Genomic DNA, 14,713 nt, shown 5'->3' with positions numbered 1-14,713 from the left:
AGGTGTGAAGCATGCCTCAACAAATCAGTAAGTTGTGTTGCAAGGTCAGGTTTCTGTCAGAATACCGCAGGTGTGAAGCATGCCTCAACAAGTCAATAAGTTGTGTTACAAGGTCAGGTTTCTGTCAGAATACTTCAGGTGTGAAGCATGCCTCAACAAATCAGTAAGTTGTGTTACAAGATCAGGTTTCTGTCAGAATACCGCAGGTGTGAAGCATGCCTCAACAAATCAGTAAGTTGTATTGCAAGATCAAATTTCTGTCAGAATACCTCAGGTACAAAGCATACCTCAACAGGTCAGTAACTTATGTTGCTACATCAAGTTTCCGTCAATATATTTCCTGCGTAATGAAGAATTCAGTAAATAAATTAGCAGTATGTGTTTCACAAAAAATATCATTTTCGTCCATAATTTAAACTTACACTTTGACATAAAAGTAACAGTGGATACTCTTAAAGAAACCAGTAGCAAGTATGTGGTCAAATATATCACATTGTAGAGCCACATGGCCATGGCTACACTCTGGACAAGCAAATATACAGATATTTTAAGAGTGCTGCGTTTTATGAATCCTTTCTTTAAATTTGAAATATATATCTATACGACACATCGTTCTGAAAAAAATTCTAACTTAATTCACGGATAAAATTTGTTTTTCGATATCGCTCTAATCCTTTTATTCGAATTTATTATATGTTTGCCATTAAAAGTTTCAACACGTTTACTGAGTTTAGAATAACTGAACAGTGCTTTTAAATAATTATTAACAATACTATGAAATAACTACACAGGAATACAAGTTTCTTTTATAAAAAATCCTTTATATTTTGTACTTCCTTACGGAAGCCGGAAAATGAACGAACTATACTATAAGTCCGATAAATTTAATTACAAATTCAATTCTTCTTAAATTCAAAAGGTAAAATATCTGTCAAATGAAAATATTCTCCGGTTAATGTTAGTTTGTGATAACATAAGATGTCAGAACTTCTCCCTAAAATACATATATTGGTATCTAAAGAAGTTAATATTTGGAATTTGTTTTTCAATTTTAAATTTGATATGTTTTTGAACGTTCAAATAATTTTGAAATTTCCTAACATCAAGTATATTTTTAAAAACTATAAATGTATCATCAACATGTCTTCTGTAGTATAAAGGTTTAAAATGTTTGGTACAATTTTTAACCACCTTTTTCTCGTGATAAAAACATATTAGCTCAACCTGGTGTAACTTCGAGATCCACAGACACTTCATCAAGTTATTCATAATGACAACCATTGAAAAATAGTAGACTGTTTGGTGATAACTTATAACAACAGTAGAATTTTGAAAAACGAGTTATTATTAACTCTATTATTTTCTTCAAGGTGAAATTTGTATGGAAAGGCTCAATGTCTAGATAGACTAGAAATATAGACAGGTTCGTTAAAAGCTAGCTTAGACACATCTTTGGAGAACTCATAATTATTTAGTACCGTAAATTCATTAGTCAATTACACTTTGAAGAAACCCGTTAAAAACCCGCTAATTCATAATTGAAGGTATCCATATATGACACAAATGGTCTAACAGGACAGTTTAATTAATGTGTTTTAGGTAAACCATAAAATATTCCATAATGAGAACCGACTAGTCTAATTTCGTTATAGATAGCTTTTTTTTTTTTCTTTTGGTTTTTAACGAATAATTTTGTAAATGTTTTTCTTCTGTGCTGTAGGATCAGATTATAATATCTTAAAATTAGTGCTATCATTTGAAATAGTTAAATTTGTACAGCATTATCTTTCTCAGGTTTAATAATTACTAAATACTGAACTAAAATGTTTTACAGCCACAAATTATTATTTAGATAATTTTTAACCGCGACATAGCAGCTGATAAAACGGTTCTGAGTTTGTTTGTTGTTTATTTCAAGTCCAAACTTTTATACGCAGCTCTGTTATCTGTTGACCAATTTGAGATCAAATTACACTTTTGGACTCAGGTAATCAAACCCTTTCAGTGGATAAGATGTACATGCAGTGATTTTGTTGTTAAACAAGGGCTGCAAATGGTTACTTCCACCAAGATTAGTTAACTACAGGTATCTCTACAAACTAACAAGAAAGTGTTTCGTATTTATTCATTACCTCTACAAACTGACAAGAAAGTGTTTCGTATTTATTCATTACCTCAACAAAATAACAAGAAAGTGTTTTCTATTCATTCAATGCATCTACAAGATAACAAGAAAGTGTTTTCTGTTCATTCAACACATCTACAAAATAATAAGAAAGTGTTTTCTATTCATTCAACAATCTACAAAATAACAATAAAGTGTTTTATATTTATTCATTACCTCTACAAAATAACAAGAAAGTGTTTTGTATACACTTAATATCCATACATTTCAGTCCCACACAATTTAATGTATCCGGTAAATAAAATAAAAATGCACGGTACTGTGCAAAAGTGTTAGGACAAGAGAATATTTTGTCATTCTTTCCATTTTATAAAACTATTTTTTCCATATCATTACAGAATGTAAATTTCAACGCTGTGATAATGCTTCACTAATCTTTATTGACAGTTGAATGAGTCAGGGTGAGAATATTTATCATTCTTTAGAATTCCCATATACTTGTACCAAGGCCATGTTATAAGGGTTCTGTATCTCAGAACGGCTGGTATGGGTATTAACACTTTTATTTCAAGTGGGTTTCTCGTCATCAAGAATTATAAGGGTTCTGCTTGAATGACCCTCCAGTGGCACAGCGGAATGTCTGTGGAATTTCAACGCTATAAATCGGGTTTCAGTACCCTTGGTGGATAGAACAGAGATATTCTATTGTGTAGCTTTGTGCTTAATTATAAATAATATCTGCTCGAATTTATACACTGACCAAATTTAGGATCTGAAATAACTCATGCAGTGCCTTAAATATATAGAAAAAAGCTAGCTTATGGTACCACTATATGTCAGAAGAAATCAATTTAATAGCACTCCACAAATAAAGCTAGATAAAAATAGTGTCTAACACTATATATTAAATTTTGTTGTCATGACACGGACAGAAAGCGTAGAGAATTGTCAGTAAAGTAGAGAGTTCTCATAAAAGCTTTACGTGATGTTGGTTGGACTATCTGACAAATTGCTGCGAACCTGATATGCTTCCCAACACACTGACAAGTACACCCTAGATCGTGAGACCGAGATAGGTAAGTTTGGAAATAGGAGAGGAAGAGGCAAAACACCTAAACTTAATGATACTGATGTTAAGTATCTTCGTTTATGAAGCCTTCGGGACAGAAGGAAGATTTTCACTGATCTCAAACATGAGATAAACGATCATGTGCCAAATGTCAGAAAAGTGTTCAGATCTACACTAGCAGGAAATACTCAACGATAATGGAGCATTTGGTTTTAAAGCACTTAAAAAACTTTCTTCGGTCTACAAACATTGTCCAGAGACTGAAATTTTCTAAAAAGTAAAAAACTGGATTGTTGATTATTGGAAAGGGGTGTGATGGACGAGTCCAAGTTTGAAATATTTGGTTCAAGGCGTGGGTTGTACGTCTGGGGAATGAAAGTATAAGATACTTATCTCACCTACTTTGAAGCGTTGGGAAGGCAGTGTGATGGCTTGGGATGTTTTTTCTACAAAATAGACGGAATAATGAAGTAGTGTAAGTGTCATCAGATACTAATCCGTCATGATATACCTAGTGTTTTACGTACGTATTATTGGTAAATTATTCTACTATAAAGAATATAATGGCCACAACCTATACAGAAATTATTTAGCTTAGAAGAAACTACCGGAGTCATTGAAATGACGCAATGGCCCCAGCAGAGCCCTGATCTCAACCCAGTTGAGTAGATCTGGGATTTGATAGTCAAGGCTTGACAAATCAAAAGTTATTTCCAATGAAGCTTGATGGGGATGGTTTATAGACATTTGGAGTAGAATCCCAAAAGACACTTTGATTAAACATGTTGCAGCAATGCCTGTCATTAAAACCAAAGGGAACACACAAACGTTTAACTGTTTGCTGAACTCAGTCACTTCCATTGAGTTTCTTTTGTACTGAATATGAAGATTAATGAAATTTCGATGTTTCTCCTGTGACTTACCTTCCACTGTTCTTTGAAAATAGCCTGAAATTCAATTTTTGAATTTCTACTGACACTTTTCACAGTACTATATTATCATTAATATATAATCAAAATACAATGTTATGTCTTTAACCTAAGTCATTTTCATCACAACACTCTCTTATTTTATGTCCAACATCAGCTAAAGTCAAATCTCATTAGTTGATAGCATGAACTAAAGGGGCCTGCTGTGTTTTATTGGAGTTTCTAATGTATGAACCATTTCAAACGTTAGAGTGCTAACTATAATGAACGTACTGTTTATAAATACCAAAAATTTATTGTACCTTCCTCGTATGAATAATTTAGCTCACTGGTTTAGCAATGCAACTTTTATTGTAGCGGTAACGTCGAAAAGTTTTATTCTTGTGAAGTGGTACATGTGCTGAAAGGGTTAGATACCACTGGACTAAAATTCAAAACTTTTACAAGGTAAATCTTTCTTTTAGTTACGAGAAGAATGTTATTTAGACGATTTTTGTTATTATTACATGGCTTTATATGTACGTATAGGTTGAAGTATGTAATTATTAAATAACATGGGGAAATGTTTTGATCAATATATCAGTACGATACTTTTAATGTTATACAGTAATTATTAAAGTTGTTTATCGAATTAATAACTTTAGACAGTATATAGATTCAATTACGTTTTTAGCTTGTTAGTTATTTTCTCGTAAACTCCTACGATAAAACGATTTTCTACTTTAGGTATCAAATTTTTCTACAAATAATTTGTCTTCTTACTCGTGGAATGTACACAATTACAATAAAAGAAGTTTTTAGAACACTTTATATTATACGTGATTTCGAACATTTACAAGTTAGTGCATCTTTAATATGGTGCAATTTGCAATTACGCGTTTATCCGAGAAAAAGCAAAATACGTCAGCCGAAACCGTAGTGTTTCGAAAATGTGATTCTTGCAGGAATGTTGGCATATTTATATGTGTTTGGCAGCTGCCATACTCATACCCTGAAGATTGATTGGTACTTTTAAGTACAATTGCAAGTGTGTAGTTCTGTAGAAAAATTTTTTGTTTAAGAATTTCAATGGCAGGTATAGTTTATAAGGAATTTTAAATAGAGATGTTTCAAATTTTCTGAATAGCAACAGCGTATCCTCAAATATATATGTATTCAAATCATGAGAAAAAAACCTTTAAAGGTTATAAATTAGGGTTTGTTTGTTTCGTTTTGAATTTCGTACAAAGCTACTCGAGGGCTATCTGTGCTAGCCGTCCCTAATTTTGCAGTGTAAGAATAGTCATCACCACCCACCGCCAACTCTTGGGCTACATTTTAAACTTCATAAGGTCCAGCAATTCTGATTTCGTCTTTTGCACTTTCTATGATTCTTTAGAACTGCATTGCATTGGATAAAGATACACAAGTAACAGCATTTTTTAAAACCTTCATTCTATTTGTTTGTCTGGGCTTTTTTCCCACATGGCTGAATAAATGGCGTTACTTTAACATATCTAACATAGAACAAAGGCATTTCCTTTGGCTTCTAAGTGAGAGACTGTGTTAAAATGAAAGAAATGTAGGACATTGAGATTTGTGTTCTATCACAAGTTTTTCTTCTGGATAACTATTCAAGAGTAAAATACAATCATTCACAATAATAGTGATCGAATTTAAAAGTTTTGTTTCGTTTAAGATTTAGTTTAGTTAAACAATACTGAATTTCAAGATATCGGTACAATACTTAAGATTTTAATATACTAAAAAAATGAGATAGATATATTTTTATAAGTTTTTTAACACAGTCCCTTGCGGTTGAGAAAATTTGCTTTAGCCCTTCAATTGACTCTACCGCAAAACAACTTTTGTTGAAATCACTGGAATTGGCTACAAGGATCGCTTGTACTATTTTAGAAAACTCAATGTTTTACCAAATACCCTGATGAACAGTATGCTTAGTACAATGTCGTTAGTTATATCCAGTTTCATGAAGGTTATGACATGGGTAGAATCTATATAAAAAAGAACGTATGTTACTTCCGATGTGCAGTTTTACTGATCGATGATATATTGTTGTGGTATTGAACTCAGCTATACGTTTTGCAGGCAACTCTGATCAGACCTTTACCTGATGCATGATGACATACGATATTACAATGTGAAGGATGTAATGCACATCATAGAGTGAATAACGAGAAGTTCTGTTTTAACTCCCACAGAACCCATCAGAGAGCTCATTTCAAGAATGTGTACATTAACACTTCCACGTACCATACAACACCAGAAAATTCAGTTTACACTGACTGAAAGATGTGGCAGAATTATCTAGTTCGTCGTCTGCCAGTTGATCAGAAGTATGCCATATAGCCCTATAGATATAGACGTTTCAATGCCCAAAGGTGCATACTTTTTACTGGGGTTTATTTTTTGCTGAAAGTAACTTTTTCAGAGAAGTTGAATCACCAGTGTCTTAACAATGATTATTTTGAATCAGAAATTATTCATATACAATGATTTGTAACAAGAAATACATCGTGAATTAAACTGCTCCATTAATACATTAATTATATTCAGTGGATACATATCGTTTCTAATCGAATTTTCACAGGTTTTCATTCACGTGAGAACTCATAGTTTGACTCTATGGAATAGAATAGTGTTTTCGATTCCAAGAGGCGAGAGCACTACAGACAAGCGTGAAAATAGCTTTGTACGATAATAACACTTGACATAACTTCAGAGTACATATAACTTTCTATTATTCAGCTGTAAAGCCACCTGTGAAAGATAATGATACACAGCATTATTGTTCGAAGTTAAAAGGTTCCTAGGACAATGGAGTAAGAGAAGTGAAGATATTATTTTAGTATCTGAAAGAACGCTCGTGCATATTTTTTCTAAACAAATCACTGTATTTGTAGAGTATTTACATAAAATCTGAGCTAAACAAATAGCAGTATTCTTAATACTACGAAATCATTAGAGGAAAACATACTAAACATGAAAACAGAAAAGGAACGTGGCAAAGGAAACTGAAGATATAGTAATTTAGGTGAGAAAACTTCAGACCAATCAAATCAAGGATCTAAACTACATATCTGTGAACAAAATGCTTACAGTAATCTCATTGGTCTATACAAAAGAAAGCAAACGTGCCCTTGTGATTCAAAATGTTTGGGGAAATGAAAAGGGTTTGCACTGAATACCAAAATGACTGATGAATCATAAGGTAAATTTTGTAAGTCTTAAACAAAGTTGAAGAGAAACATTGTGTGAGGATATAAATTTTCTTGAGTCTCTACATAGATGTAAAATATGAGTAAATACAAAGAACCTTTAGGTCCATTAACCAACCAGCAACAACTTAGAAAATTTAATCTCAGGTAGGTTTTCTAATTGTTTTCCCTCACACTTAAGTTGATCCTACTAAACTTAAAAGGTTTTTTTTCCTTCCCACTAATGATTCAAGCTTTCTTTCTCTCTCCAACATGAGAATAAACATCATTTACACTTCTTTTTCTCGTTTTCTCAAAATAATGTCTCGAAAAGATTATGTTGCATCGTTTTTTATTCTTTATAACTAATTACATACGTTAACATCTCTCAACAATACGAAATTTCTTGGACAGAAGTTAACTTCTAACACTTAATGTTGCACAAGAAGTTTCTTGTATTTCAAGTAAACATTTCATTATATTCTGCATCAAATACAATATTTCACTACATACTTTATATGGAACTGTGGATTTATAATCTGTTCATTGGTTTTTAGAGTATGATTTCATTTGTTGTAAACTACTAACTTTTGCTATAAAGCGAGTTTAAATTACTATCAACTTTCTTATATTACGACACATACATTAGCTATGAGGAACTGGTGTCATAATAAACTCAGTTTAATAACTTACTCTTTGTAAATATTTTGCTGCATTATCCAGGTAGTGCGTGCTATGACTACTGTTGGTTTCGTATATGTTTTTAATGATAACCACTCTTCGTTTTCCTTATTCTGCTTAACGTATACGGTATCCATACCAACAGTTTATTCACATTAAATTATGATCACAGCAATCTACCTGAAAACACATACCTAGTAACGAGCATAGCTAATTAAATACAAAGTTCAAACTATACTACTTATAATGATTATAATGCATTATTTTATCAGTTTGGCACTTTCACTTCAACAATATTTTCTACTGTAAACCCAATAATATCTCACGAGGTTCTGCCAGCTCAGGAGGCTTAAATCCAAAAGCTAACTAACAGTGCAGAATAATTATTATAATAAAATAATAAACATAAAATTAAGTTAAAAATTTAAAAAATTAAAAGAGGTTATAGAATTAATGATACAGTTTCTTCTATTAGATTAAATTGAAATATTCTCACATTTGCTATATAGATTGGTTTGGTTTCTTTTTAATTTCGCGCAAAGCTACACGAGGGCTATCTGCGCTAGCCGTCCCTAATTTAGCAGTGTAAGATAAGAGGGAAAGAAACTAGTCATCATCATCACCGCCAACTCTTGGGCTACTCTTTTATCAACGAACACCTGCTTGATTAAGTCGACCATTTCCTAATATGTGAGCTTATGACACAGATGTAGATTTTGTTGTAATTGTTCCTAATAAAGTTTGTGTCATATAAGTGCTCCACTTGTAATTTCTTAACGCAAAGAGCTTTATAACTATAAATAAATAAGTGTAGACTATAATCATACATAATACACTCTTTTAAATAAATATAGAATTAATTTAACCGTTGGTTAGTCATTAACTTGATCAAAATTAACAGTTTACAATAGTTTTTTTAGTAAAACAAACGTTAAGAACAAACTAAAAATAAATGTTTGATGGATATAACATTTGGCACAAGTAGACTAGTTTGTTTTGTTTTGAATTTCGCCCAAAGCTACTCGAGAGCTATCTGCGCTAGCCGTCCCTAATTTAGCAGTGCAAAACTAGAGGGAGGCAGCTACTCATCACCACCCACCGCCAACTCTTGGGCTACTCTTTTATCAACGAACAGTGGGATTGACCATCATTATTATAACGCGTGTGTGTGTTGTGTGTGTTTTTCATATAGCAAAGCCACAAAGAGCTATCTGCTCAGCCCACCGAGGGGAATCGAACCCCTGATTTTAGCGTTGTAAATCCGGAGACATACCGCTGTACTAGCGGGGGGCCTATCTGCTCAGCCCACCGAGGGGGAAATTATAACGCCCCCCACGACTGAAAGGACGAGCATGTGTGGTGTGATAGGGATTCGAACCCGCGTTCCTCGGATTGCGAGTCGAGTGCCTTAGCCACCTGGCCATGCCCGGCCAAACAAGGATAACCAGTATTACTCAGCTATGCATACGTGCCTCCATTTTGACTAAATCCGTTAATAAAATCTTTCTTTCGATACATTTTCCCATGTGTAAGATTTTGTTAACGGAGTGGAGAACGAAATATATATTTATTTTAGCAAAGGGAATGGAATTCCTTTATTGCTTTACGTTCCTTTTAATTTTAACACTCAATCCAACATATAACTACTAACAATAGTTCGGTTTAACTGCACTAGTACTTATTCACTGCGGCTCAAATATAGCTTTAACACGTTATTTTGTAATTTATGAAGTTAAGAAGTTACGTAAGTTTGTTATTCTAATGTGATGAAACATAAACGCGCATTTGGTCTAATGCCACAATTTTCGAAATGTATTTTTCAACTTTGAATGATATACGGATTTTTGGTCAAAATTTAAATGGAAAATTTATTTAAAGTTTTATAAAATAAAATTTTTATGCGAATAATTTTAAGTTTTTCATGGACTTGATGGAGTGTATATATGAAGGACATTTCGTTCATTGTGCGAATACTTTCATTAGAAATATTGTTTGAATGTTTTAATTTTCTTATTCATTTAAGTTAACTTTATGTACGTTAATAAAATTTGCAGAAACAGATTCTAGAGCAAAAACAGAAACAGAAGAGACAATATCTCGGAATGGTCCAAGCTTCAGATATTCGACCAACATCCAGTAACAACCAAAGAGGATTTATGCGAGAAGTCAAGCCCTTGATGGCTGACTACAATATTCATAGGAATATCAGTGATAGCGCTGCTCTATGTAAGTGATAAATGTTTATGTTTAAAACTGTTTTACCAGTCGCTATTTTGTAGTGAATGCTTTTACCTAGATAAAAAAAACAAAACCCAATTCGATTTGTTTTATGTAACAATTCGCAAATGAAATCATATCCACATTTTTATGTTTAAATTTGAAATCTGTGATGTCAGAAGAGCTAATATTAAATTATTCGAACCAGTCATACGAAGTTGTACGAGCTACAATGGGTCTGCCTAATACATTTTCGGACTTACAACACTAGAAGAGAATTTTAAATACCCTTGATGAGCAAAGCACATATAACCTATTGTGTAGCTTTGTGCTTAATTACAAGCAAAGTGCCTTATACATGATGAATGAGTTACTTTTGATATTATCCGAAACCTATTTTCTCGGTCACTAGAATATAATTAGTCTTTACTAGGCTTATACACATTCAGAATGAACCTTGTATACATGAAACCGATAAATCATGTTATATATAATAAAAAGTAGCTTTAACAACGGAATTGAAAAAAACATATACATATCTAATGTTACTGGTGCCCAAACAGCTACCCTTTACCTAAAACAAGGTATAAAATTAAATATAACTGTAAAATCGATTACTAGTTCCTTTTTACTTCCCTTGAATTATTCTATATCTCCAGACTTATCATTGAATATTCCCCTCTCAGTATGGCTCCATGGTGTGCTTGAGGGCTTATAACACTAAAAATTTGGATATGATCTTTGCAGAAGGCACAGCGCGGAGAGTTCTTTACGCTTAACAATATCTCAAACAGATATAACTAGACATCCAAATTAGGCCAAGTAAACAAAGTTGTTCGATCTCTCCTGAATATCCAGGACCGGACAATTTACCCATTTGATAGTACTTTCTGAATAAATTTACAACGGGTCTTTCTATTGTATCGTGAATGAATTGTGTTTGGCAGTATTCTAACCCCATTTTATCGGCCTGTTCACAATAATAATATTTATCAGACTATATACATTTAGAATGATTCATTAATTTTAACGATACAGATTAAGAAAACCCTGTTCGTGCGTTGACCATGCCCATTATGGCAGATTTCTCCTTTACTCTATAGCTCCACTTACAAATATTTGTTATTAGAATAAAACGTTAATCGATTATTGCTAGTTATAATGGTCCTTTTCAAAACTCTATGAACTCAACCTGGTATTAATTCTCTTAACCTGTTGTTGTCTATTATTAGCACAAAGCTACACAATGGGTTATCTGTGCTTCGCCCATCACGGTCTCGAAACCTGGTTTCTAGCAGTATAAGTCCGCAGACATATTTTTGTATACTTAGTGGGTCCTTACAAAGTAAGTTATGATAGCCTTATCCATAATTTCATGAACCCATTTGAAGGTTAATAGCCATAGCTTGTTTTGATTATCTATGCAGGCTATGACGGGCCTCTTCAATACACCATGAACTCGGATAACCCTGATGCTACAGCAACATCAGAAGTTTTGCGGTCATTTTCAGAGCCAGAAGGTGATGGAAATGGTAACATCCTAAAACCGGTGCAAACTACCAACAGATGTCATGCAAGTGCTGAAGTTGTACAAATCATTAAAACGCCCGGCTACTTTCGTTCACATGATGACGATCTGAGATCAGTGAAAGGGATCAATCAGCCTCGTTGTGGTGGCCAAAAATTCGTGAATAAGGCTAGTCAATCTCGTGCAAATGAGGACTTCAAAATTATCAGCCAACCAGGTAAGAAGAAACCATTTATAAATAATATACGATTGGCAATATAACTGCTATAACTTATGTTTGGATTTTACAAAATTATACTAAGATCAGTATACTAGTGTATTCAAACGCCTTAAACGACATAATTTGACGTTCCTCCCTTTTATTCATTACGATCAAAATCATATGTTATGATTCACAATTGTTTTTGGTAGATCTAACCCATACATTGCTTTTAAAAAGGATAGCTGGCCCGGCATGACCAAGTGTGTTAAGGCGTGCAACTCGTCATCTGAGTGTCGCGGGTTCGCATCCCTGTCGCGCCAAACATGCTCGCCTTTTCAGCCGTGGGTGCGTTATAATGTTACGGTCAATCCCACTATTCGTTGGTAAAAGGGTAGCCCAAGTGTTGGCGGTGGGTGGTGATGACTAGCTGCCTTCCCTCTAGTCTTACACTGCTAAATTATGGACGGCTAGCACAGATAGCCCTCGAGTAGCTTTGTGCGAAATTAAAAAACAGACAATAAAAAGGATAAAATAACCAAATAACTGAGGCCAAAGATACGAAGTTTTTGTTTCGTTTCCCTTTGACTGGCAACCATGACCGAAAATCCATAAACTCTTATTATCTCCTTTATAGTAACACGTTTTATTGGCGTAAACAATAAAACGAAGATGGGTTGGAATCTCAATGAAATACATAAACTGTTGCTTGAACTTTAATTAAGGTTGATTACACGGTTGTGTGGAAACGAGATAATAAAACAGAAACTTACAAAGAAAGAAAAGTTTCAAATAAAGCTCAAACCCAAAGTTTAAACACCAGAAGCCTCATTAAGTTACATTACGGGGATTAATTACAAGAAGATCATGATATGAGGTTCCCTTTAAACTTCAACATGATCGAACAAACATTATTCTCGGTTATGAGATCCATCCATTTGTTACAGTAGGCTGGGGGACAAAGGTCGCCCACAATGGTCTTTTTTTTTTAAAGCAGTATGCATGAATGATTCGATTTCATGGTTATATAAATTCTGTTCAAATTACGTTTGCTGCTTCACCGGATAGAAAAGCGTTTAGGTGATCAGTTCTGTCTTTAAAGTTTAAAATTTTGTTGAAGAAAATGTTAATCGATTCATAAGTCGCTTACGACTTAGAAATATTTACTAATTTGATTAATAAAATCATCATACAAAACACAAAACCATGAAAAGTGTTATCATAAAATTAGTAAGGTTAAACGTTCCTTCTAACAAATGGTTTTTCCTTTACCTTAAATGTTTTAGCCTAGTTTTAGTATTTAAGCACGAGCTATATTTTAATTTAAGGACATTTTAGAGTTAATATTAACCTTTCATGCGTAAATTATTGGTGTTTTGAAGGCAGCAATGAGTATTGGAATTTTAGGATTGTCAAATTGAAAAATTAACCATCAACTTATCAGTATGTTTTTATACCATTCACTACCGGTGGGCATCACATATTCTAACGCGTAAAATTTTTATATGTTGCAACAGTCAATTAAAAAAACAACAACTGATAAAATAAATTGAATTTTGAATCATTCGTTTTCTGTGTAAAACACACAAGAAACATCAACGGCAACTATTGATATTAATTAAAAAAGTGATGGTAGTTGCTTATATCTTTTCATTTGACCCTTAAATAAAAATATTGTTAGCGACTCTGTAGTCAACAAAGTCATGAACCAACATGGTACACAAATGCTTTAAGATTAATTTGCTGCCCGGCATGGCCAGGTGGTTAATGTACTCCACTAGTAATCTGAGGGTCGTGAGTTCGAATCTCCGTCGCACCAAACATGCTCGCCCTTTCAGCCGTGAGGACGTTATAAGTTACGGTCAATCCCACTATTCGTTGGTAAAAGAGTAGCCCAAGAGTTGGCGATGGGTGGTGATAACTAGCTGGCTCCCCTCTAGTCTTACACTGCTAAATTACGGACGGTTATCGCAGATAGCCTGCGTGTAGCTTTGCGCGAAATTCAAAACACACCAAGCCAATTAATTTGCTTAAAAAGCTGACGTCATTGATAATTCTAGGGTTAATTATTAATTTTATAAACAGTTTCAAAGATAAACTAAGGTAAACACTTCACTTTCAGTGGAAATATTGTTTGACAGCAATGTTATATAATCAAGCCGAAAAATTGTGTAACATTGTCATTGGAGTAATATCTAACACGAATTGAAAGAGTCTTCTAGCGTAGCATACGAAATTACAAATGCTACTGTTTTTCATATAATTATTATACAGATTGCAATTAAATTATGATTAAGTTGTAATAAAAACTAAACCGCCAGCATACAACCCACTGTGTAAGTATAATGTTTCTTGTTATTTATTGGTGGCTCAGATTAAACGTGGAACAAAATGTGCCTTTAACGAAGAAATGAAAATGATAGATACATTATAGATATAATTAACCAAAATTAAACAATACTTCATCAACATCAATAAGCTTCCACCACAAACCGTAGAAATCATTATACGCACACACTTAGACAAAAAGCAAAATCAACGAACAAGAGTAAATATATCCCACGAATTAAAAAGTCATGAAACCATATACTGCTGCATACCATATATTCCCGAAATCAGCAGAAAAATAACCAACATTTGGCAAAAACTAGTAACAAAATATGACATTCCAGTTAATACCAAGTGTGTTCAAAAATCAGGCACACAACGAGGTCTATACTATGTAAAAACTACACTGACAAACACCACACCAACATTATTTATAAAAT

General features: G+C 33.4%; 1 protein-coding gene across 8 annotated transcripts in view; it reads left to right on the top strand.

Annotated features, from left to right (window-relative positions):
• LOC143225608 (protein king tubby-like) overlaps positions 1-14,713 on the top strand; it is a 70,102-nt gene that overhangs the window by 26,526 nt on the left and 28,863 nt on the right. For all 8 annotated transcript variants that reach the window (XR_013013951.1, XM_076455359.1, XM_076455354.1 and 5 more), the window contains 2 exons: positions 10,056-10,227; positions 11,646-11,963. Coding sequence is in view for 7 of the 8 variants with exons in the window: in XM_076455359.1 (XP_076311474.1) it covers positions 10,056-10,227; positions 11,646-11,963 (490 nt within the window). In the remaining variant the exon portion in view is untranslated. The remainder of the gene's footprint in view (positions 1-10,055; positions 10,228-11,645; positions 11,964-14,713) is intronic.

This window comes from Tachypleus tridentatus, chromosome 9 (genome assembly GCF_004210375.1).
Source record: "Tachypleus tridentatus isolate NWPU-2018 chromosome 9, ASM421037v1, whole genome shotgun sequence".
Lineage (NCBI taxonomy): Eukaryota > Metazoa > Arthropoda > Merostomata > Xiphosura > Limulidae > Tachypleus > Tachypleus tridentatus.
The sequence above is the reverse complement of the archived record's forward strand: the minus strand, read 5'-3'. Positions and strand labels throughout refer to the sequence as shown.